Source organism: Manis pentadactyla, chromosome 4, assembly GCF_030020395.1.
Source record: "Manis pentadactyla isolate mManPen7 chromosome 4, mManPen7.hap1, whole genome shotgun sequence".
Taxonomy (NCBI): domain Eukaryota; kingdom Metazoa; phylum Chordata; class Mammalia; order Pholidota; family Manidae; genus Manis; species Manis pentadactyla.
The window spans coordinates 71980508-72007291 of NC_080022.1; the positions used below are offsets into that span (position 1 = coordinate 71980508).

At 36.2% G+C, this 26784-nt stretch overlaps 1 protein-coding gene across 1 annotated transcript; it reads right to left on the reverse strand.

The window, feature by feature from the left end:
- Positions 1–827: 827 nt before the first annotated feature.
- CTBS (chitobiase) lies at positions 828–26292 on the reverse strand. Its single transcript, XM_036890278.2, has 7 exons — positions 26081–26292; positions 16259–16397; positions 15543–15751; positions 5920–6088; positions 5056–5153; positions 4527–4685; positions 828–1490 (listed from the first exon to the last, which is right to left on the reverse strand). Exons 1-7 carry the CDS (start codon positions 26246–26248, stop codon positions 1299–1301), a joined length of 1134 nt encoding a protein of 377 aa, XP_036746173.2. The 5' UTR covers positions 26249–26292; the 3' UTR covers positions 828–1298.
- Between the last annotated feature and the right edge of the window lie 492 nt (positions 26293–26784).

A 26784-nucleotide genomic window follows, 5' to 3' on the forward strand; every position in this document is an offset into this window, starting at 1 on the left:
ACTTAGCCTATAGGCACACACCTGATCATCTACATTTGCTCTCTTACAGCACTAAACTATGTTTTCTACCTTTATCTCGTATCTACCTACCACTTCAGCATTTTATTAAAAAAATAATAAGGGAGAAATGTGGGATTCACATATAAATCAAGTATAAAAATCAAACGAATATTCATATCTGACCTGATTGTTTGTAGTTCATAATGCGTGATCAAAACTGAAAGTTTCTGTGATGATTGCCCTTGCACTGTTCACCATGTAAGAACTTATTCAATATGTAAGAATTTGTTCACCATGTAAGAACTTGTTAGTTGTGCTTCAGAAGATCGGAGACTGATGAGAATTAGGCTTGGGGTGGATTAATGATTGTGCATTGAGTCCCCTGTACAGAATTTTATTGTTATTAACTGTTAACAACCATTTGATCAATAAACATGAGAGATGCCCTCTACAAAAAAAAGAAAGAAAACATGAAAAGGTTACTAGCCAATAATTAAATTATAGATGTCCATAAATGAAGGAATATTAATAATTGAAAGGGTAGATGACAAGAATAGAATCAGGTTCAACACCAAATTTTTCCTAAAAAATATCAGGAATAGCCTCATAAAAATAATTTAGTTGTAAAATATTAGGTAGCTCTAACCTACTAACTCAAAATATAACCAAGTTATCTTCTTTTTTTTTTGTATTTTAATCCTTTTTTTCTGTGGAGGCTTAAAAGTTAGTTTAATTCAAGTGTTTCAAAGAACATGAATACTATAAGGAGTCAGGAAACAGAAAAATTGTTTGCATCAGTTTGATGAACCTAAAGAGAAGACACTAAATTATAGGTTTTAAATTTGGATTTATTGAACAAAAAGTACAGAGGTAACTGCTTCTCAATGACTGATTTTTAAAAATCTATTCTAAGCAAAGAACTTCCACTGAAAATTATATATATTTTAAAAATTAGCATTAATTTTATATTTTAATATAATGAAGGAAAAAACTAGCATAATGAAATTCTGAAAGTAATTGCTCCTAATTAGAGTACTAAACATAGAGGAATATTTAATATAGTAAATTGACTTGTTTCTTATCTTTATGTTTCTGCACCCTGAAACTATAAATATGTATTATTTTTCAACTTTAAACAAAGCATTTCTTTATTCTTTATCTGTTTTTAAGTATACAAATGACTAAAACATATAGCCAATGTGACAAAAATGTATACATTTTTTATCTCTTCAAGAAACTAGATCTATTTATACAGGTCATTTTTCTAAATCTTAATAGACAGAAGATGTTCATCTCTGTCACAGCTTTGGTTTTAAGGCTTTCCACATTTCTTCAGTTTGCTGTTTGGCTGTAGCATTTCCAGAGTAGTCAAGACAGTTTGCATGCCACATGCCAATGCCACGTAAGCCTCGGTATTGTACATATGCTGCCTTTAAAGAAATGCTGTGAGGATTATCATACCATACTTGATGAAAATGGCCAGCAGGATCCTATGTGAATAAATTAAAATGGAATTTTAAAATAATACCATAAGAAGAAAAGAAATTTCTTAAGTCCAGTGATTCAAAGAGGATACAAAGAAATAATAAAAATTTGGGGCACAGTATTTTCCAGCTCTGTGATTCCATGGTTCTGTGGTACTTCCTTAGATATCATTGCTCATGGCACTTTTACAAGTGAACCTCCTAAAATATTCTATTTAAAGTTGTTCTCTTGACCTAAGATTCCTTCCTTGCTCTTACCTGATGATTATCAACCAAGATGTACATCTGTGTCACTTGTGGGGCTTTAAAAAATATATAGATTCCTGGACCCACACCATATGAAACCCACCGAATCAAAATCTTCCCGGGCTGGTGCTACGACATAAATTTATTGGTTTGTCTGTGTTCATATGTTTCATTAGTAAGTCTGATAGACAGCAAAGGTTAGGAGGATCACTGCTTTCATCCTCTAAAGCTGGCTTATATACTTTTTTGTGTTTTTTACAGTTCCTGGGAATGTGCCTAGTTAGGAGTTCAACAGATGACTTTGTTTATGATGAATCAGCCAAATCAAAAGGTAATGGCAAAGGACAAAGAAAATACTTCCTTTTCTAGGTCTTGTAAAATTGATTCTAAGAGCCTGTCAGTCTGGACTCCATGGATAACTTATGCACACACCTGATTAAGAACCATTAACTAGAAAATGGTCTTATGCTCACCTTCCACCCTGCATCACTTGCCTCTATCTAGTACTAACACAGTTTCTTAGAGGGCACAGAAACTACTGGATAAGGGACAAAGGAGCAAAAAGGTAATGGAAGGGGTAAAGATAGGAGGTAAAACCTGTGATTTGAAATAATTTACTGATTATATGGGAAACTTTTTAAAGGCAATTCTCAGTAAATGCTAGTAATGTTTTTATTTATGGTAGCACCACTGTAATTAAAATAGTCTTCTAGAGTGACTATTTTGAGGGACAACAGTCACTTGGTAAATGAATATGCTATGATATATTAAAGTGTAGTGGACTCATTACGTACAAGAATACCTACATATGCATGTAGGTAATTTAAATGACACACAGATTTAAAGAATATCATACTCCATTCTGTAAATCTGTAGAGCTAGAAAAAGCAATGAATGCTGTAATAACAGCTGTGATTCACTATTAAAAGGCAACTTGCAGATCCTGTACCTAAATACACAGATTTATTTTTGCAGATTCCATGGCAAACCCAAAGACATAAACCTTTGAATTTTGCCATCATTCTAGCTGGTAGTCTGAGCCTTTTTGATGCATTTAAGAAATTTCAAATGCCTCAAAATAGTGAAAGATCAAAGGAAGAAAAACTACGATTTGTAAGGTTGGTAAGAGCATGATTAAGGCATATGTACATTGAAGAATATGAAGAGTAAAATGAAGTTACCATTACTGAGACAGCATAAGAAAGCAAATCATTCTTTTCAGTCACAATAAAAACTTGATTTTGGTAGCTACAGAATTTTATAATGAATGAAAAAGAGGAACAAAATAATTATAATTAGATTACTGTCTAAAGAGTCATTAAATGAATGCCCTTCAAGGTTTATCAAAATGTTTCCCGAATTCTAAACTTTAAAGAATGTGTCTTATTCTTTAAGGAAAAAAAAAAAAAAAGTCAGGAATTATAAAACATAGTACCTATCATAGGGCAAAATACTATTCTATATTCTATATTTCTAAATTATGTATGAATAGTTATATATAGCCTTTACCAAATTGATATCTATGAAACACTGTTCCTCCTGCATGTTTCTAAGAGTGGTGGAAAACTGCAGTCTATGTTGAGCAAACAGCTTTATGTGCTACGGCATTTCTTAAATCTTTTAATATAATGCTGTACTTTATAAATTTCCAAGAGGGATATACAGTATGCAGTGGTCTCCAAAAATATTTGGCCATGACATATGTGTGTATTTGTTGTGGGGGGCGCACATTGTGTGTGTGTGTGTGTGTGTGTGTGTGTGTGTGTGTGTGTGTATGTGTATGTGTATAATATTAACCATTCCCAAAACAGGGTTCCATAAATACTTATTGGCAAAGACAGGATTACAGTATATCCAAGTTTAATTAATAGGTATATACTTCAGATTCTAAAATTTAGGGAGTTCTACACTAAAGCTTTTTATATCATTGACATACAAGCATGTCCATGTATTTCAATTTTAGCTTATTAAATATGTATGTTTGCAGTCATTTTTTTATAAATGGATATCAGACTATTAATAAGGAACATAAATTCTTGTTGAAATGAACTGACATATAGTTTTAGAGCTCCCCTGACAATAATAGAGTTCAAAGTAAATTCAAAGATGTTTTGCACTTAGATTTTTGAGGTATGAAAAGTTTTCATTATATTAAAGCTAATTATGAAAAATATAACTTTTGCCTCTTTTGTATGGCAATTCCCATTTATCAAACACTACCTGATAGGATTGTTAGTCATTTACTATTTCTTCAAATTTCTGTTTGTAACATTTTTCTGTCTCTAATTATTAACATTGTTTAAAATTGGCCTAATATCACATAGTTTGAATTGTGAAACGAATTTGAAAAAATACTATTTTCCATTGTAAAGTCTATGATGACACATCTGTACTCAGCCTCATTCCTCCCTATATAAGAGCATCAACAGAACTTTTAGATACTCTGAAATGGAGGCCTTCAAAGCTAGTAACCTATTTCAAAGCTTTTTAAAAGTTACAGTCATCATAATTGTCAACTATTAAGGAAATCCTGTTGTGATATGCAGGTTTTCATTACATCATCTAAAATGACAAGCAGCCCATACAGAGCTGTCCCACAATTAGCATGACTTGAATTGCTCACTGGGAAGTAAAGTCCCTGATTACACAGATTCAAAGAAGTTTACTTATGTAAACAGCAGTCTGTATGTTGTACCCTAAAAGAAAACTGGATTCTTAATATCATATATATCATTGTAAAAACATACAATTTAAAAACTAATAGAATAAATATTCATAACTTGTGAAAAGTCTTACTTTATAGTTATAATAAGGAGACTGCTGATCTTTGTCCCACTGGTTTCCAGAAATAGAACTGTTTACTTGCTTCATAATAATTTTATAGGTCACCTGATGCATTGTAGCATTACATGGAGACCCCCGGAAAGGGATTTTTGCAAGGGTACAAACATCATCCTAGAAATGCAAAAATTTCATGTTATAGATTACCAGTTATGTAAATCTTAAAGCCAAATCATAAAGTGTAGTCAGAAACTATTAAAAAAAATATATATATATATATACTATAAATAGATGACCTGACTACACAAAATAAAATTTCATTATTAAATGGAAATATACAACATTCAGAAATTTTTATAGGATTAAATAAAAATAAACTTTCTACTTCTTAGTCTCAGACTATATTTGAGAAATTCTAAAGTTTATGTATTTTTTATATAGAGAAGTTTATAGACTAAATAAGTTTTATAGGTATGAGACAAAACAGACTCTAAAAAACATAAAAGAAAGAGAAAAAAATCACATAGAAATGATCTGTTCTTACCTTTGATAGATTCAGGCAAGTAAAATCAAAACCATACCAGGGAATGCCCATTACAAGTTTCTTAGGGTCAATGCCCATCTTGATATAGTTATCATATCCTAATCAAACAGAGACAGGAAAAGCATACTTTTTCTCTTAATATGTCTACCAATGTCATCATATGAGCTATGCAACCATTCCGAATCTTAAGTTTGTAAAAATAGGCATATTTATGCAATATACTCATATACTGATTCCCTAAAATTATTTTATAGAAGTTATCCTTTAAGAACTCTAAATTCTATCACTTTCTAAATCATTTCTTTTTGAAGAACAGAAAACAAAACAAGTAAGATCAAGTTAAGTAAAAAATTTTACAAAATTTAATTCTAGGAAAAATGACACATTTCAAGAAAGCAGGCTAACTGCTATAACTGCTCAGACATGATACATTTGACATTCCATAGTCTAAAGTTTCAAAACAGTTCTATAAGTCTTAAGCTTTCTGGCAGCAATACTCTCAGAACTTCTTACAGAAAGCACAATTGGTCCATGTTTTATAAATATTCTGTAAATATAAATTACCACTGGGGATAAAAAATGTTCCCTTCTTACTCTGCAGTAGATAATCTATAGTTATAAGAAACAGAGAAAAATCCACAAAATTTGGCTGAAATCTCTTTCTTGCCTAATGCTACAAAATATGTGTGCCTGCTAAGAGATGTTCCAAGATTATCTAGAATGTTAAGTAAGTTGCAGCTTTTCAGATCCTGGAAGCTTTCCAAGTAGAAAAGGTATACAAATGACTTAAAAATGCTAAAATATACCTGAATGTTTGAGTGTATGGAATTAGTATTACTAATAAGTGATCTTGTAGATTCTTACCAGTTAATATCTTATTATAGGGAGAATTGGCTGATGCAATACAGTCTGACCAGACGCCAGTTAGTACATCATAAGACATCACAAAGAGGAAGTCACAAGCACCTGCAATTCCAGTATAATTATAGCACCTACGTGTGTGGTTTGGAGACCAGGCTACATCAAAAGTTACCTGTGGAAAAACACATACCATTTTATGTAACATGATCAAATATGCATATTAGGTCAGATTTTTGTTGGTTATATATTCTCTTGCCTCATGCTACCCAAGAAAAAAGAAATGCTTACATAGGGTTTGACATATATAGAACTACAAGAGTCCTAAGAAATATATATTTTTCCTACATGGACCAACCCAGACATATTTTTGGATAATGGACATATATTTGAATATATATAATGACCAGGAGTAGGGCACTGTGTAGAAGAGAAGTTTTAAACTCATATGTCTTCAGAAGCTAGATTGGCAACTCAAATGACTGAAAGAAACAGGTGCAATGAAAGTAGGGTGTGGTGAGGCCTCTAAGGAACTAGAGAGCAAAGCACAATAAAACAATTTAAATGCAAATGATTTTTCAAATATTGTCTAAATAGGTCACCTTTTGGCACGAGCTGACTGGTCTGTGTTGGGAATTTGAGCCCCTGATTTATAATTACTTTACATGGTAAGTTTAGTCCAACATTACAGTTAAAGAATAGTGGTGTTTTATGGCTACAAGTATAAATTAATCAACTTGAAATATTGAGCAAATCACTTAAGTGGTTTTATTTTATGGAAATATTCAAATAAAACTTGAGTGATAAATTATCTTTTATTTTGAATAGTGAGCTAGTCTTCAACAAGGATGAGTCTCTTTAAAATATTTATTGCTTAACCAAATATTAGCCTTAATTTATATGTGCAGATGTTCTAAGGCTTCATTAAAGGTTGTTTTTTTTCTTAATTAGGCTCTCAATAAACACTGATTATTTTAAAAAATGATGTACTTCAGTTAAAATTTTTACACTTTTTCCTGTTTATTCTAACATAGCTCTTTTTAGTACTTTCTCAAAATTCTTGCTATAATTTTCTAAGTATTAACACTAAAGGAAGCTTTGCCTTATAAATACAAGTTTTCCTCAAAAGCTCTCCAGCAAAATAGGTTATAAAGTGAAATTTTTTACTGATCAGACCCCATTTTATCACTGCCTCCTATTACAAAATGGGAGCTTTATTATAAAAATAGAGAAACTAAATGATTACCTCTAAGCAGGTAAATTTCAAATCCATTTTGTAAGTCCTTACCTTTCTCCTGAGCATTAAAAGTATTCACCTAGATGTGCTGTCACAGATAATCTCATGTTTTTGAAAAGGCAGTATTAGCATATTAGACAAGAAATCAAATGACTGGTTCTAGTCTTGGCTCTGTTATAACTAGGTCTATGTCACTTAAAACATCGGAATCTTCTCCCACCTGTAAAAACGAGTGTGTAGAAAGAACTTTTCAAAAGCATTTCTAGCTTTTTAATTCTGTGACCACGATTCTATAATCTTAAATCACCAAAACTCATGTCTCCATCCAGACTGTATTTCAGTCATTTTTTTCTGATCACCAGTTTAAAATCTTTTGGGCCATTTTCTGACTCTTCTTCCCTCACACCCCATAACCAATTTTCCACAACCAATTGTGCCCTCTCACAATTGTTTTACTGCCTTTCTATTAATTAGTCAATTCAATAAACATTTATTGAATACTCACTGAGTATTAGGGTTATGCCATCTGAATCCAAACCATAAATCCAAAATTACCGGATTATTGGGTTAGTCCTTACTAGCCTTCCCTTTCTCCTCTACACTGTTTTACATACTAGTAAGGAATAATGTTCCCCAAACACTTCCTGTATATGTAACCCATTTCATACAGAATAAAATGCAGACTCTTCAGTCTGACATTCTAGGTCTTCTACAATCTGTCCTATCATGGCAACTGTTCCTCACACTAATTTACCTAACATGAATTTGACATAATAGCCCAAATTGTTGTACTTCCCCCACAAACATGGAAATAGATACTCCTACTACAAGTCTTTGCTCAAACTCTTCCTCCTTGCCCTTTCACTATAGCTTAAGCAATAGGTTGCTTCCCACACACCAACTCAACCTATTAATAACGGCAATCTAGAAAATGAAGGCAAAGTTGCTGAGATAAAGATTTGTGAGAAGAGGAGTATGGTGACCTACATACCAGGTATTTGCTATTCTTGATCTAAACTGTACTCCTCTGAAAAGCTGAATTCCACACTGACAAACCTTCCCTACTTACAGAAAGCGGCAGAGATGCTAATCCTTATATCATTTATTATTTTTCCAGTGATTCTCAAATTCATATTGACCAACTGTACCAGGTTCACCTAGCACACTTGGCTTGGTAAAAATACAGTTCCTTAGCTCTATCCCAAACCTACTGAATCAATCTCTGGGGATATTTTTAACAAGCACTCCTATGTGATTCTGATATAGTTTTAGAGTCATTACTTATATAATACATAATTATTATATATGTTTATTTCCTACTTAACTAGATTTAAAATTTTTGAAAAGCAGGTAGCATATATTCACTCAAAATATTTTTAATACTGTGTTAAACATCAAGGAGCTGATCCCTGCTTTCAAAAAATTCACTCTCTATCCTAATAGTTCTTTTTATTTTCAGCTTTGTTGATGAATAATTGACAAATAAAATTGTAATGTGTACAATGTGATGATTTGATATGCATATATATTGTGAAGAGATTCCCATCATTGACTTAATTAACTCATCTATTACCTCACATATTTACTTTTTTAATGTGTGTGTGATAACACTTAAATTCTACCCTCTTAGCAAATTTCAATTATACAATACAGTATTATCAACTGTAGTCACCAGTAAGTCCTCAGACCTTATGCATCTTATAACTCAAAGTTTATACTCTTTTGCCAGCTTTATTTCCCCCACCTCCTAGCCTGTGGCAACCACCTACTGTTTCTATGAGTTCAATGTTTTTTTTTTTTAAGATTCCACACATAAATGATACCATGAAGTTTCTGCCTTTCTCTGAGCATAATGCTCTGTAGGTCATCTGTACTGTCTCAAATGGCAGGATTTCCTTTTTTTTTTTTAGCACTGGCTAATATTCCATTGTGTGTGTGTGTATGTATGTATATATATATATATATATATATATATATATATATATATATATATACACCACATTTTCTTTATCCATTTATCTGTCAATGGATCCTTAGGCTGTTTCCATACCTTTGCTATATTGTGGATAATGCTGCAATAAACATGGGAGTAAATATCTCTTCAAGATGGTGATTTTGTTTCTACCCAGAAGTGGAATTGCTGAATCATATATTAGTTCTCTTTTTAATTTCTTGAGGAGCTGTTTTCCTTAGTGGCTGTACCAGTTTATAGTTCCACATCTTTACCAGCCCTTATCACTTTTTTTTGGTTTTTAAATGAATTTTATTTTTTAGAACACTTAGATTTGCAGAAAAAAATTACAAAGATAGTTAAGTACAGAGTTCCCATATGACCCAGAACCAGTTTGCCCTATTATTAGCATCTTATATTCTATGGTACATTGTCAGAGTCAAGGAACCTATGTTGATACACCAGTACTAACTAAAGCCCATACATTGCTCAGATTCCCTTAGTGTCTAACAAATGCCCTTTTTCTGTTCAGGATCCCATCCAGGATACCACATTACATTAGTTCTCACGTCTCAGGCTTTCCTTGTTTTTGACCTTGACGGTTTTGAGGAGTACTGGTCAAATATTTTCTAGACTCTCTCAGTTGGAATTTGTCTGATATTTTTCTCATAATTAGACAAGAGTTATGAGTTTGGAGAGGGAGATCACAAAACCAAAGTGTTATTTTTGCCACATCATATTAAGAATAACAAGCTGGCACTATAACTATGTCTATTGATGTTGCCCTTGACCACTCGACTGAGGTCGTTTGTTAGGTTCTTCCACTCCAAGGTTACTTTCGCCCCTTCCCTTTCCATACTGTCCTTTTTGGAGGGAAGTCATGATAAGTAGCCCACACTTAAGTGAGAACACTCCCCCTTATTGAGGGAAAAGTATCTGCATGAATTATTTAGAATTCTTGTACAGGGAAATCTGTCTATTTTCCCTCACTTATTTATATCAGTATGACTGCATGGATGCTTATCTTATACTTTGGCTTATGATCTAATACCTTTATAATCTATAGATTATAGATCTATAATTTATAACTCTTTAATCTGTGCTTCTATGATCTAATATGTCTTTATTTTCTTGCTCAAGTTGTTCCAGCTTTGGCCATTGGAAGCTGTTTCATTTGGCTCCTATGTCCATTTGATATACTCTCATCATCATGAGTTTTTGTTTTTGCTTCTGCACCTCCTTGCTGGGTGGCACCATGAGACACTGCAGGCTCCTCTTGTGTATTTCCTGCCCCAGTCCTAGAATCAGCCACTTCTCCAAGGAGCCCTGGTTCGCTTCTCTGTGGTTGCCTAGCCAGCATGTCAAGGTCCTTGCTGATGGCCGCTCCACCGTCTGTGGCTTTTCCCGTCATTGGACAGCTCTTCTACTCAAGCTTACTTCCTTCTGTTTAGCAATCTTCAGTTGTTCCACCTTATAACCATTTATCTTGCTCTTTTCTAACTTCTCCAATTCTTCCAGCAACTGGTCTCAAATGGCATGATTTCCTTTTTTTTTTTTTAGCACTGGCTAATATTCCAACTGGCTAATATTCCAGCTGGTCCAGCAACTGGTCCAGCGGGATGCCCAGGAGCTTGCTGAGCGGGCGCAGGCAGGTGGAGCCCGTGGTGCGGCACGCGGCGCTGGCCGGCGGCGGCGCTGCCATCGCGCATCTTCTGGCAGCTGCCCGCCCCGCCGCGCCGCCCTGTTCGGCCTCCGCGCGAGTGCCGTGGGGCGGCAGGGCGGCGGGCGGCGGGCGGCGGGCCACGTGCCCTTATCACTTTAAAAAAATTAAATAGACATTCTAACAGGTGTGAGGTGATGTCTCATTGTGGTTTTGATTAGCATTTCCCTAGTGATTAGTGATGTTGAGCACCTTTTCATGTAATGTTGGCCATTTATGTCTTCTTTAGAAAAATGCCTGTTCAGGTCCTTTGCCCGTGTTTAAATTTTTGTTGTTGTTTACTATTGAGTTGTATGAGTTCCTGGTATATTTTGGATATTAACTCCTTATCAGATATGTGTTTGCAAATATTTTCTCCTAGTCACTAGGTTGCCTTTTCATTTTTATGTTTTTCATTGCTGTGCAGAACCTTTTTAGTTTGATGTAACCACTTATTTATTTTCACTTCTGTTGCCGTTGCTTTTGGTGTCAGATCCAAAAAATCATTGCCAAGCCAGTGTTAAGGAACTTACCCCTATATTTTCTTCTAAGAGTTTATGATTTCAGGTCTTGTGTTTAAGTCTTTAATCCATTTTGAGTTGATTTTGTAGTGTAAGATAAGGGTCCGTTTTTATTCTTTTACATGTGGCAATCCAGTTTTGCCAGCACCACTTTTGAAGAGGCAATCATTTCCCCATTGCATATTCTTGGCTCATTTGTCATAAATTAATTGACTATAAATGCACAGGTTTATTTTTGGACTCTCTATTTTGTTCAGTTGACCTATGGGTCTGTTTTTATGCCAGTACCGTATGATGATGATTATTATAGCTTTGTAATATAGCTTGAAATCAGCAAGTGAAGCCTCCAGCTTTGTTCTTTCTAAAGATTGCTTTGACTATTAAGATCTTTTATGGTTCCATACACATTTTAGGATTTTTTCTATTTCTGTGAAAAATGCCATTAGAATTTTGACAGGGATTGCACTGAATCTGCAGATCCCGTTGGTTATTATGGACATTTTAACAATATTAATTCTTCCAATCCATGAATATGGGATATCTTTCTATTTATTTGTGTCTTGTTCAATTTCTTTTACCAGTGTTTTATAGTTTTTAGTGTACAGACCTTTCACCTATTTGGTTAATTTTATTCCTAAGTATTTTGTTCTTTTTGATGTTATTGCAAATGGGACTGTTTTAATTTCTCTTTCTGAGAGTTCATTGTTAGCATATAGAAACAACTGATTTTTGTTCAATGAATTTTTTATTGTGCCACTTTACTAAATTAATTTATTAGTTCTAAGAGTTGTGTAGAGTTTTCTCAATATATCATGTCATATGCAAACAATTTTACTTCTTCCTTTCCAATTTGGATGCCTTTTATTACTTTTCTTACCTACTTGCTCTGTCCTTAAAACTGGAGTCTTTCATAGGCAGCATATAGTTGGATCTTATTTTTTAATTCCTTCTGCCACTGAATGTCCTTTGATTAGGAATTAGTCCATTTACATTTAAAATAATTATTGATAGGTTTGGACTTAATACTACCATTTTATTGTTTTCTAGCTGTTTGGTAATCCCTTTTTTCCTTTTATCTCTTACTCTCTCCTTTGTGATTTGATGATTTCCTGTAGTGGCATGCTTGATTCCTTTCTCTTTTTCTTTTGTGTATTTACTATAGGCTTTTGCTATCTTTTTGTTGTCTTGAGGCTTACACTAAAAACATTTTGTAACTACGTATAGTGACAAATATTAACTAGATTATTATGATCATTTCACAATATATAAAATATTGAATTATTTTGTGTACACCTGTAACTAATGTAATGTTATATATCAATTGTACTTCAATACATAAATAATATAAATAAAACAGAACATATATTCTAAACTAATAACAACTCAAAATGCATACAAAAGCTCTACAATTGTATTCCTTAGCTCCCTACACTTTGTGTTTTTTGATGTCACAATTTATGTCTTTTTAAATTGTGTATCCATTAAAAAATTATTGTAGTTATAGTTACTTTTACTACTTTTATCTTTTAACTGTTACACTAGTATGAGTGATTTATCCACCACTAATACAATATTACAGTATTCTGAGTTTAACTGTAAATTTACCTTTCCCAATGAGTTTTATGCTTTCATATTACTAATTAGTGTCCTTTCATTTCAGTTTGAAGAAGTTCCTCTCACATTTCTAGTAGGGCTAGCTTAGTGATCATGAACTTCAGCTTTTGTGTGTTTGAAAGACTCCTTATTTCTCCTTCAATTATGAAGGACAACTTTGCCAGGTAGGGTATTCTTACTTGGCCATTTTTTCTTTTAACACTTTGATTATCTCATCCAACTCCCTCTGGCCTTCAAGGTTTCTGCTAAACAGCCACTGATATGGGGGTTCCCTTTTATGTAATTTGCTTTTCTCATGCTGCTTTAAGATTCTCTCTTTGTCCTTAGCTTTTGACAGTTCAATTATAATATGTCTTGGCATGGGTCTCTTTGGACATCCTGAATCTAGGTGTCTATTTCTTTCCCCAAGTTATAGAAGTTTTCACCTTATTTCTTTGAATAAGCTTTCTGCCCCTTTCTCTCTCTTTTCTGCTTCTGGCACTTTGATAATGTATATATTGGACCACTTGATGTGTCTCATTAATTCCTTAAGCTATTTTTGCTCTTTTCCATTCTTTGTTCTTTTTGCTCTTCTGATTAGATGAATTCTACTGCCCTGTCTTCAAATTTGTTGATCCTCTCTTCTGCCTGATTTAGTCTGCTGTTAAAGTCTCTTTTGAATTTTTCAGTTTAGCTGTCATATTCTGCAGCTCTATAACTTCTTTTTGGTACTTTCTGGTATTTTTCTCTATTGAAATTCTTACTTTATTTATACAATGCTCTCCTGATCTTGGTGATATCTTTATGATGGTTAATTTGAACTCTCTATTGAGTAAATCACTTATCTCCATTTCATTAGGTCTTTTTCTGAAGTTTTATTTTGTTCTTTTGTTTAGAAAATATTCCCGTTCATTTCCCTTGACTCTGTGTTGATTTTTTCACATTAGATGAAACATCCACCCCTTTCAGTTTTGACAGGCTAGTCTTATGCAGATGAAACTTGTCATTCTGCCTGGCCTGAGCTCCTAGTTAGCTCTTAAACCTTTGTGATTGTCCAAGCCACTGTCTTTGTTCTTAGTGGATACCAGTACATGAGGGTGTGCCAATCTGTCAGTGTCCCAAAGGGGAGAATCACAATCAGCACAGGCTTATTAGAAGACACACCCTCAGGCAGCTGGGAAAGTATGCAGACCCTATCAGGAAGAAACTGGGAGATGGACAATTTTGCCTCTTCCTTCTGCACTGAGCCTTGGTGTATAGCTGTGGGGGACCTCCTGCCTCATGTTGCAATTACTACCTAAATGTGTGCTAACTAGAAGCCAGACCCTCAGGCAGCAATTTGTGAAGTATGCACTAAATCCCTTCCAGGAATAGACTGGGAGGTGGTGTTTTTGTCTGCTTCATCTGAATTGAGCCCTGGGGAATGGCTGTGGTGAGTGCTCAAGCACTTGTTGAGAACCTATTTCTTGTTTGCTACAGTCCTATGAGACTTGTGGGTACAAGCCACGTTCACTTTGAAAGCTAGATGTTTTGGGGATCTGTCCCTGTAGGAGCCTTAAAAATAGGGGCACTTAATATGTGAACCAAACCCTTCCTTCCTCAGGGAAAAGCTGGGAGTTGGAGGTTCCCTCTTAATTGTAGGGTGCTATGTCAGGAGAGTGGTTTATAGCAAGAGTGTGTCTCAGCCTTTCCTACCTATTTCAGTGTGGTTGTTTTCTCAGTCACCTGTTGTGTAGAAGTCACTCAGCTAATTTATGAATTTCTCTCAGAGGAAATTGCTCTGTGTGTAGCTGTATATCCCACGTGCCCATGCTAGGAGGGAATCTAGGATCCTCCTATATCTCCATTTGGTCCAGATTCTCCTAGATTAGAAGTTCCTAACCATAATCACCTTTGAAACTTTTTAAAACTATGAACTCTGGGCTCACCCAAAAACATTTCTGAATAATAATTTCTGGGAGTAAGTTCCAGTCTGTGTGTGTGTGTGTATGTTTACTTTTGTAAAGATTCCTGATAATCCTAATATGTGATCAGAGAATCACTGATCTGGGGCCACATTATTCTTTGTCACCTATACATTGCCTGGCAGGATGCCTTAAGCTATGATATTCTTCTCTAGTCATACTCATTATGGCATTGGAGACGCACACTACCTTTTCTCAGAGCTCTGACAAGTTCTATGGAGTTAGTCCTTTGAGCCTTATTGGGCTGCATGCTTTGCAAGAAATTCAGAGTCTATGGAAAAAGTGATGCATTTCCCCAGAACTACCTCTACTCTTAGACAAGGGTTGTTTTTTTTCCTGCACTGGTTAAAGCCAGTCCTGACAGCTAAGCTGTTCCTGATTCTTGCTGATCTCATTGCCTATCTAATGTTTCTGACACTGCTGCAAGGCAAGTAGGTTAGGCAATCCCAGTGTTGTATCTTGATATGAAAAGGGAACAGATTTAGCACCTTAAAATTCTGTAGAATCTCTGTAAGAACCTCAAAAGTTCAAGAAATTTTTTGGGGGATATATGTGCTGAAATTCTTTCCTCCTCAATAAAACCAAGATTCTATTAGTCATGCCTTCATGAATAAATTTTTTAAGGAAAAATAAGGGGTTTCCAAAAAATAATAATGAATTTTACCTGTGATCCCTCAATTTCATGATGGAATGACTCTGTTATTTCTTTGACTAAAGCAGTTAATGCATCATATTCAGGTGAAAAACACTTAACACGTTGCTCTATGTCTAGATTAATTCCATCCATATACTGTGTTTTGGCCAGCTTAACTTTTTGAGCTATCCAAGATGCTCTGAAAGTAGGATCAATGATATCCTTTAAGGATACATCTCCTGTGGAAGAAATAAACATCTTTTGTGCATATATGCTTTTCACAGTTTAATGAAATTCACTTAACAAACCCATTCCAAAGAGATCAAAATATCTTTCAAACATTTCATTATTTTAGAATGCTAAGCCCCAATTTAAGTTTTCCAAATGGAGAAATAAGATACCAAAATAATAGAAAGTCATTATTCATCAATCTCCCAAATAACCATTATGAATAATTTGTAAAATCATTCTCAAATTAGAAGCAGAAACTGTGCACTATGACTAACTAAAGGTCATTATGCTAATTAGGATCACATATTGCTCAAAACCATACAGTGGTTTACTTAATAGTTTAAAAAATCTGTATCTGTGAAATGAATTAACCAGTATCTAAGATTAATTTTAGGATTCTACAAAATATACCAGATAAACATGAAAAAAAGGAACTTTTTTAGAAAGTCAGGATAGCCAACAGTGCAATAAACTTACCAACTGGCTGGACACATCTGGCAAAACGTGTAACTCACCTGTTAGCACTACTCTGGCTCCTTGTGAATGAGCATAGCACATAAGTTCTGAGTCATAGTTTCCAAAGACTGCCACAGTTGTAATCAGTGACCAATCATAAGATTTCCAAGTTTTCTGTCCAACATGAAACACAAAGACCTGACAAAACAACAGGGATGAGCATCATCACTTAAATCAGGGATAATATGCAGACAACTCAAAATAACCTTAATTAAACACTGACCATATGCCAGGCACTGGTGGACACTGAGAGTGCAACAGTGAATAAGATAGGGGTCCCAATATAACTGGTGGCAGGGGAAATGAACCAGTCCTGGAAAATAGGGAAGAAACAGTGGCAAGTGCCAAGGCCTAGAGTCAGAGAGAGTATGGTGGTTGTACAACTAAATATTGAGTATTGCTCACACCTAGAATTTGGAGGCAGATAGCAGTGAAGACAGAGTGGTAGACAGGGTTAAATCATGAAAGGCCTTATAAACTCTCTTGAGAAATTATATCTTTATTCTGAGAAGATAGGTTTTAAAACATATTTTAGGTTATGCATTTCAGAAAAATCCCCTCAGCTGAAGTGGAAAATGGAGGTAAAACTGAAGGCAGAACAACTAACAGGGAAAATGTTGGAGGAATCCAGGCAAGAGATGATGGCGACCTCAACTAAAGCTGTGGAGCAGCAGAGATAATTTAGATAAATGAACATATCTGGAATAATGCTAAAGAGGCAAAATTTAACAAGCCTTTGTGACTGATTAAATGAATAGGGTAAGAGCAAGCTGATAATACTCAAGTTTCTGTCTGCTTTAGATGGAGCCATAGGTACTGCATTTACTGTGAATGATTTTTAGTGAACCTAACTTCTTAGAATAGTACTCAAGTTAAATTCAAAGGTGGTGGATGTTACGTTTCTCCAGTATTTTTCCCCCACAAATAATTCTAGAATCATGAATGGCCCACTGATCATTTTTATTTTATTCCAAATAAGGTATTAATTTACTGATCAGCAAATATTTATTGAATTCCAACAAAGTGTAGGGAGGGTTTATTGCTAGGCATTAGTGACTCAGAGATTAAAGAGACCAGGTGCATTAATTATTTAATACCAATATTGTTAAGGACTGTGTGAGAATGCAGGGTTCCTAACAACATATACAGGGGTACTGTCACCCTGATAGGGCAGGAAAATTTCCCTGAGGACTACACAGTTTAGGGGAGGACTGACATCTGGGCAACAAACCAGACAGGATTAAGGAGGGGTATGGATGGACAAAAAAGAGTATTCTCAGCAGAGTTTATAAGGCCTTCTGAAACAAAAATAAGGTCAGTGTGGCTGGAGCACTGAAATCCTGAAAGTATGTGGAATCAGATAAATCTATAAAGGTTAGGGGGTGGCATGATCAAACAGGGGTTTGCAGACCACTGAGGATTTCATATTTTATCCTTAGATCAATGGGAAACCATTGCAGTGTTTTAAACAAAGGAGGAACATAATAAGATTTGCATTAAAAGATAGAGAGAAAGAGATCAATGATCACTGGGCCTGTGTGAGAGAATGTATGGGAGAGGGGTGGTGGGGAACACTAGTTATAAAAGTTAAACCATGGCTTAATTTTCCAGTCTTTTTCTGCTTTTCATAATTATGCATAATCTATTTTTCTGCTAAGCAATTGTCCACTGAGTAAAAACTATACAATGTGAAATTGAATGGCCTATTATTTTTAGGGTTTTCAGATGTATAGTACTGTTAAATCTAACAGCTGTGTTGATTTCAGTTGATACATATATACTATTGCAAACTTTATTCCGTATTTTAATCCTGGTAATTAAGATTTAATTTGTTAAAAAATATGCTGAGAACTTATGATGTAATAGAAATCCTAAAGATAAAGCTGGGTGAACCAATTAAAAATATAAGGGAAAAAGGCAACGTAGTCTAGTCTTTGTGTTTGAAAAATAGAGTTCATTAGAAGAAAAAGGCCATTTACCATGAACATAGAAATGAATAAAATTTTGCTTTTTTGCATAATTGGTTTTCCAAATGGACACAGATACTGCCTGACCTATTAAGAAATATTGGGTGCTATATTAAGTCTTTCAAATAGTAGGTTTCAATATTAGGCAGGCTCTCTATAAACACTTAAACCAGTTTTATTTTTTTTCCTAAGCAATGAATACTTAAAAAAGAAAGACAGGCCCAACATGAGTCACATCTGCTAGGCCAAGTCACCAAACCAGGGCTTAATATCTAACAATTGTAGTTTCAACTTCTCCCAGAAATTTGTCTGTCAGGAATTCTCTGGTCATCATGGATAGGACAATGTCAAATATGTTCTCTCCATCCCTGAAGGAAGATGAGGGGATCCACCTAAAGAGACCCTCATTTTTGCTTCCTCCCACATGCATAGACAGTGTTGGAATGTCCATAACATGATTTTTTAGGACACTAACTAGATGTATCTATGCCCACTGCTTGACATATTGATAAATGTAACCTCTTTTCTGCATGCATCCCCTGCTGTAGAGAAAGTATTTAAGTGTCTCCAAACTAAGGGGCTTTAGGGAAGTTTATCAGAGCACAGTGATGGGCTGCTCTCAGATCATGGTCCTCAGTAAGACTATGAATAAACTCTTTCTTAAATCTAACAGTCATGTTGATTTCAGTTGAGATATATATATATATATATAGTTTTTAATTGGCATTTAAATTTATTCCTCTGCCTCAAATTTAATCTGCTAGATTAAGAACTGGCAATTCCCCCTCTCTTTACAAAAGAATTGCTCTTTGAACTAAGCCTTTCAACTTGCCTGATGTCATCCAATTTTTGCAATCATCCAAACAAGCAGTCAGGTTGTTTTCATATTGCCTCAGAAAGGGTGTTTGATTAACAAAATTGCCACAGGCCTTATAACTTGTTAGGTAAGTAGAAGGAAAATTTACTGAAAGATCTATTTTTACTGCCCTTCTTTGGTGGTTTTGAGGTGCCTCAACGGCTGGTAGGTATAGAAAAGTGAAAGTAAGTGGAACATTCTGCCTCCCATGTACTGTTGGAGTGCTAAGATTCTTTCAAACTAAAACCTCATTGTCTTGGAAACCAAATGGTCTTGCTACTTAGGAAATAACTCATTATCCCACCTCATATGCCTGGAGTACCACCACAGCAGGGAAGTGAAAGAGTGCCTTGGAGTCAGATTTGGATTTAAATACTTGACTTTGAGACCTGGGAAGAGTTACTTTACCCCTCCAGGACTGTTTTCTCATTTATAAAATGAGGGAAATGGGTGAGCTGAAAGGCCTTCTGTTTACAACTCTTCAGCAAGGGTCAGGGTTTGTTTCAGCTCCCCTACTTTAACAAGTGAAAAAGCGTGGCATCTCTGCCTCCAGATTGTATCTTTTTGTTTGCTGGCTTAATCTTTGGGTCAAAATCTTACACTCAGCTGTGTACATAGGCTTATTCATCTTCAAAAAGAATTATGCTCACATCTTAAGATTACTGCAACCAGCCCCTTACCTGAAACTTGCCTCCCCCAAGGGGATAAAGAAGTATGTACAAAAATGATGACTGGATTGTCAAGCACTTATAGGAACATCATGGCCGGACCCATGTCAAGGAAATGACTGGAGTCAGCTAACTAAGGACAGGAGTTTCTCTCCCTCCTCAGACCCTTGCTGACATTCATGTCTGTCAACTGTCACCTCCTGACTTAAGCCCCTTTACTGTCCTCTTCCCTAATATAAAAGAAGCTGGAAAGCAGCCCTAAGTTAAGATGGCGCTTTAGGACATAGTCTGCCATCTTTTCTGTCTTCCAAATAAAGTCGCTTTCTTTGCCCCAACTTCTTGTCTCTTGACTTACTGGCATGTTGTTCGGTGAGTAGCACCACCTTGAACTCAATAATAAAATGGTAAGCCAGCCAGGAGCTGCTGCTCGTGGTCAGTCAGTCCTGGTAGGGGATTCTTTAGGTAAGTCCCAAACAGCTGCCAGGACCATTTGTTCCAGAAACTTCCCCTCCAATCCCCCTAAATGGCACCAACTGCCCCAGTGCCTGTCTGTTGGAGCAAGGAATTGACAATCTCTGTCCACAGACTTGACCTTTGAAGTAGGATAAGTGGCTTCCCTGCACACAACTGGACACTCTGGACACAAACTGGAGGACCATCTGAGCTTTTTTCTTGGAAATAAGTCAGTTTGTTTTTCATTTGATTGGGGCACCCTGTTGGAAAGGGAAACACTTGGACTTCAACCCCATTTGTGAAGCAGTTCGTTTGCATTTGTTTCTGACTTGTTTGCATTTGTTTTTAGTTTGTTGGCATTTGTTTTATGTTCTCTGTACTCTTTTCTGTATTTTCACCTTCAAGAATGGGGAATGCTGCTTTATCCCCAAAGAAAGTCCATGCCATGCATTCTGAGTATATGGTCAGATTACAGTTATAAGCCTTTGACTGAAAAAGAGATTGAAAAGAGATTGTATGTTGTTGTAACACTGTATAGCCCCAGTTGCATACTGAGATCAGGACAGTGGCTGTTAAAATGCTCACTAAACTACTCTATTACAACTGGAGTTGCTTTGTGAAGGAACAAAGAACAATGATGAAATCCCACACAGGCAGGCATTCAAGCTGCTGCACCTAGATACAGAGAAGGGATGGTAGCCTCCTTGTAGTGCAATCTGAGAAGCAACCAGGAAAAAATCTGTTGAGCAGGAGAGAGAATGAGGGATGAAGAGGAGGGAATTCAGCCCAAACTTTGAATCTGCCCCCAGTTTTGCCAGAGGCACCGTGGCCTGTGCTGCCCCCTCCTTTGGCTCCTCCCAGTCCAGAGCCACCATTGGCACTGCTGATGGCACCAGCTCTCACCCCATGCTTGAGATGAGGAAGCAAGAAGTGTCGACCAAAAAGGCAGAAGTCCTTTTGAAAGGGAAAAATATTCGGTGAATGAAGGGAGGAATATTCAGATAGTGAATGAAGAGGCCCAGAAGCCCCAGTGGATTTAAGATACCCAATTCATATTTCCCCACCAAGAGCCCTGGGTAAAACTGACAATGGGAAAATAATTGATTGACTTCTTAGTGAACACCTTATCAGGATGGGTAGAAGCACATCCCACCCAAACAGAGAAGGCTTCTGAAATGGTTAAAGCCCTTCTTAAAAGCAAAGGCTTTAAAATGTAAGAAACAGCTTCATTAAAAGTTTTGTTACAAAAAGCTGATATACAGAGAAAAAAAACATTCTTTCTCTATGATTTGATGTCATTAGTCTTCTCATGTCCTTGAAATGTAAGAACGCCTCACCATCACCTGAGACTGAAAGAAAAAAATAGAGAAAGTGGCCTTTTTAAAATACAAATGGCTATAGAAACACCCTTGCCTGACAATCTAGTCCACAGTTTGCTTGTGATGGACAAATATTAACCTTAAGTATCTTCTGTTTGCATCTGTATTTTTGTCCATGTGTTTTAAATGTGTGGTATTTTTACCTATGGATGGTATTGCTAAAATTAATGTGTTTAAAAAATCTAATTAATTTGAAGACAAGAACCTGTAAGGATTGATGATTCTAAAATTCTCTGAAATATAAAAAGAAGGTCATGTGACCTTGGAAAATATTTGCTATTAAAGCTAATTTAAGTTAGTTGGTTTAATTAAAGTATGTCATTAGAATTATCAGAATTAAAATAAAAACATTGATGCTGCCTGGGTTTACTTAAAGTCATGTAAGTTGATATTACATTAACTGTTAAAAAAAAATAGCTTGGGAGAATGGCTAACTTTGTCTCATGAACTTTTTATAGGTAATAAAAACATAGTTATTAATAAGTAAATTAAATAAATGTATGTAAAGTTTTAGGTGAACTTTTAAACAATAATTATGTGTTGTGAGGTGTGTACCTAAACATAGCTTTAAAATTGGTAACCTGAAACCTTAAAATTTCGGTAAGCTAAGTGAGTTAAGTTAAATTTGTTGAATATCGAGATAATTTCCAAATAAGATAAAACAATGAAACATTAATTACTAAATATAAACTTATCTACTTTTTTTGGCTTCCTTATTACAGAGAAACTAAAGAAAAATTTGGGTGTTAGTCAATATGTTTTGTGCTCATTGAAAGATTGTACTATGTAGAAACATATTTCTAGAAATTATGAAATGTATTTATAAATTTGCTAATCTAAAGAATGATTAACAATTGCTTACAATTCACAATTGCTTACAACTTAGTTTCACTGGAAATTAAGATATCTATAAGTTAATAATTCTAAGAAGTGTAATTAAAGCCACTAGAAATAATAAGGAAAACATCTCTGCACGTGAGAGAAGTAACATATATGCTTTTGGTAAAGGAGGGTCTGAACAATGGGAAGTCATTCTTGTTGAAAAGAAAGTAATTTTGTCCTAAAAATTAAGCTCATTATTTAAAGAAGGAAAACTTAGGAAATAAATCTGAATATGAAAGAAGTTGTAAAAGATTTCTGGAAAAGGAATTTTAATATGTGATCAAGCTGGCTAAAATTTAAATGAACTGGTTATAAAGGTGTAAAAAATATGCTTTAATGTCAATAGTGATCTTACGTAAAACAATTTTCTCAATATTAAAAAAGCTCAGTTTCACTATGTAACCCTCTGTGTATGAATTTAAAATCTTTTATTGTCATTTGGTTAAATAGTTAACTAAGTATTGTTTCCTAATGATCTGTTTACGTAAGTACTTTAAAACTTATTTCAATATTTTTGACACAGTTCCCAGAGTTGATTCTACATAATACCTTTTTATGTCTAGTTAACTCTGAGATTTCCCAGAAGGACCCTGGAAGATGTCAGAGGATTTTCTTCTCTTATTTATTTAGTATGTTAAACTATATAGGAAACAGTGTCAAATGATGCAGAGCTTTATATTTGTGTAGAAATCTGTTAATAATGCAAATGTTCTAGAAGTTGTGTGAAACTCCTAGATCTCTGATATGTTTTGGTATGTTATCAATTGTAAATATGGTTATTAAAAGGCTATATGTTACAGAAATAACCAAATTTCCTTGTCAATTGCATGATGATGAACTCTCACCAGATCTTTAACCAAGACCATTTTTAAGTCTTTTGTCATTTACTGACAGTTCTTATTTTATTTAGATACTTTTCCAAAAGTGTCCCTATAAAAATGCTCCATGTTCAGAGAGATCCATGGAAGGGATATCTGACAAATGCAATTTTCTGATAATCTTAAAATTATAAGACTGAACTGGGTGAGAATCTCTGAAACTAGTGGAAAACTGGATCCTAGCAGAACAAGAATTAGTAACATGAGACTGAGTGAACTGAGGAAGTGTTTTTAATTGCTATGACTTTTTGTTTGATACATTGCTGATTTTTAAAAAAATGTTTTTCTTTTCCAAAGTTAAGGAAACTTTCTCTTAAGCTATGACTTACAACAATTGGGAAAATTATAAGCAGAATTGAAACGTTTATCTTTTTCTCTCTTCCTGATCCCCCCAGAATTCAGTAACTCTCCATGAGTATTCCTACTTTAATGGCAATATAGTTATTTGCATAAGTTTAAAAATATATATATTCTTCTTTTAACAGGAGATAATTTAAACATTGGTTATATAACCAAGACTTTTACTGAAAGGTCATATTTGAGAGCAATATACATAGACTCAGATATGTCCAGACAGCTTTAAGGAATTAAAGTTGACATTATGAAGCCAACAGAAACCCTTGGAAAATCAGCCTGGTACTTTGCTTATTGGGTTCCCAGTAGCCTTACCAGGTAAGGAAGGAAGTTCACTTCCTGGAAAGCTAAGGAATATTTAGGGTATTAATATACTAATATCAAGATATTTGGGGGACCTCAAGAAGAGTGGAATTTGCCTAAATCTGTAAGTATTGCAGGCAAAGCCTGATGGCAAGTCCTTGGTTTGGCTTCCGTGGCCTTATGAGGCCTTTGAAAATTCTATCTGAGATTCCTTATGAAAAGTTCCAGCAGAGCAAATTTAAAAGACAATAACTATTCTTAGGGCACTTACGAAAATAATCAGGCCAAATTTTTGTTGGACATAATTTGCAAACAAATGGTTATCTTCGATAAAAATGAGGATGATTCAGAGAGAAAAAAATTGTTTCAATAACAGACCTTTATGGATATTAAATTCTTGTTCTGATTGTCTTTGAGGATTTGTTGTTAAACTAAATTCTTCTGGTTTCCTCAGATATCAGACTGTAACTCTCCAAACTAATGTTTCCAATTTTCTCCCATCATTCTGTCTTGGAATCATTGAGAATGGAAGCTCTGAGGCCCAGCGAACTGAAACTAGATGACTTGATATAAAATTCAAAGAAACTGCTACAAAAGCCCATATTTAGACAGTCTTGATGCCTATTGTCAAATGGGCCACTCAGAAGGATCACCAGAGAATCCAAACTACAAGCCAGGAAAATCTGTCAGGGGCCACATCACCCTATTTGAAGACACTCTAAGCCTGACATCTAGAAATCTCACTGGTAGCAGTCAGGACTAGATACTGGGTTTGTGATTCACTCTAACCATTAGTCTTCTTTTTCTTTTGTTTCTATAGAAATGTCCCTTATGTACTACCTGATTGGTTACACAATACAGGTCTCCCTTTGGGAGCCCTCCTGCAAGACTGCCTCCTGCAGTGAGACACAACCAATTCACTGAACTGACCTATTCTCAAGACTGAGACTGGGTCAATAAAATATAAAGCTCCCTGTCAATTTAACTTCTGGATGGTAAAACTTCTTCAAGTTTCAAAGGCAGGACTGTTTCTGTGCCAGCCTAGCCCAGAATCTCAAAGTTGCCAATCTTTATGAAAACAAAATCCAGGGATCCGTAAGTACTTATAACTACAGAGCTCTTCTTGTGGATTCCCAAAAGATTTGCTTGGTCTTAGGGGGAATACTTCAGATGGATCTTGCTGCTCTTATTTATATAATGGCCAAACCCTTTATGTTCTGTCCAACCAAAGTTGATTCTAAAAATACTAAAAACGTGACTGACACTATTAAGGAGATGATGCATATAATCATTCCACAGTCCTCTCTGCCTGAATGAGGCATTGAGAAAAGATTTCAGAAATCAAATAACATGGTTTTGTTTCACAGACACCCCTCTCCCACCCTGTGCAGAGGTAGTCAGGCGACAACCTCCCTTTGTCACTGATCCTGCAAGATTGTGGAATGGACCACTGACAGTGGGGAATTGTAACACATTGAAAAAGCTTGGCATCTGTCTCCATATTGTATCTGCCTCCTTTGCCGATGTAATCTTGGGTCAAAAATCTTACACTCAGCTGTGTATATAGGCTTATTAATCCTCAAAAAGAATTATGCTCACGTTTTAAGATTAATGCAACCAGCCCCTCACCTGAAATTTGCCTCCCCCAAGGGAATAAAGAAGTATGTACAAAAATTATGACTGGATTGTCATGTACTTACAGGAACATCATGGCCGGACCCACATCAAAGAAATGCCTAGAGGCAACTAACCAAGGACAGGGAGCTTCACAGCCCTCCTTGCTGATGCTGTTCAGATGTCTTGAGTCTACTGTCACCTCCCTACCTTAATCCTCTTTACTCCCTCCTTCCCTCATATTAAAGAAGCTGGAAAGAAACCCTAAATTTACATTCTGCTTTAGGACATTAGTCTTCCATCTCTGTCTTCCATTAATAAAGTCGTTTTATTTGCCGCAACATCTTGTCTTCTGACTCACTGGCATGTTGCGCAGCGAGTGGCACAACCCTGAACTCAACACCACCACCTCTTTGCAGAGCCCGGTTGACTAACTTTTTGGGGGCTTGAGGACCAGACCCGCTCACCTCAGAGTCCCGGCGCTGTTGGATGGGGCGGCAGAGCGCGGCATCCTGGCACGGGCAGGGGTCGCCGGCCGCGAGCGGCACGGCCAGCAGCAGGAGGAGGGCGAGCCGCAGGGCGCCGAGCGCGGGGTGGGCGCGGAGGCCCGGGCGACCGGGCTGCGGGGCGGCCATGCCTGCTGGTCGGGAGCAGAGCGAGCTTCTGGCGCAGGTGCTGCGGCGGGAGGGCGCCGGCCGGGTGTGGGCGGGGCTGGGGGCGGAGGCCGGAGGGCGGGGGCCGCGGGAGTTCGGTGCCCCAAGCGCCCAGCGGGCCGGCTGGCATCAGGTGAGGACCGGTCCGCCTCAGCACTGCCCCTCTCGCGGGCGTTGTGCTGTGGGTGTTCATGTAGTCCCTGCGGGGTCTGAAGCTGTAGGGGGTCCAGGGAAGGGATGGCTGAGTAACATGGTTAGAATGGCCAGAAGATTTTTAAGACACCTGTATCCAGTTCTGAGCTACGATGGTGGCTTGAATACACTCATCTGATTCGCATCCTCCCATGCTTAACCGCCAGGAAAAACCTGTGCACAAGGAAAGTCGACGACAGGGGCCAAATCTGTACACTGGAAAGCACAAGTGAGAGAAGGGCCGCCAGCCCCAGCAGAGCCAAAAGCTGAGAAACCTCAGTTAAAGCAGAGATTCCGCCAAGGGCTCCGGGGCTGCTCGAGGTGCC

Bases quoted from the DNA above. Each gene is read 5' to 3' on its own strand.
- CTBS (XM_036890278.2), bottom strand. From the start codon at position 26,248: ATGGCCGCCCCGCAGCCCGGTCGCCCGGGCCTCCGCGCCCACCCCGCG. The intron at 15,752-16,258 runs GTGAGTTACACG...TTTCTTCCACAG, and splicing joins AGCCAGAGTAGTGCTAACAG to GAGATGTATCCTTAAAGGAT. The intron at 6,089-15,542 runs GTAAAATTCATT...GTTTTTCCACAG, and splicing joins ATGAAATTGAGGGATCACAG to GTAACTTTTGATGTAGCCTG.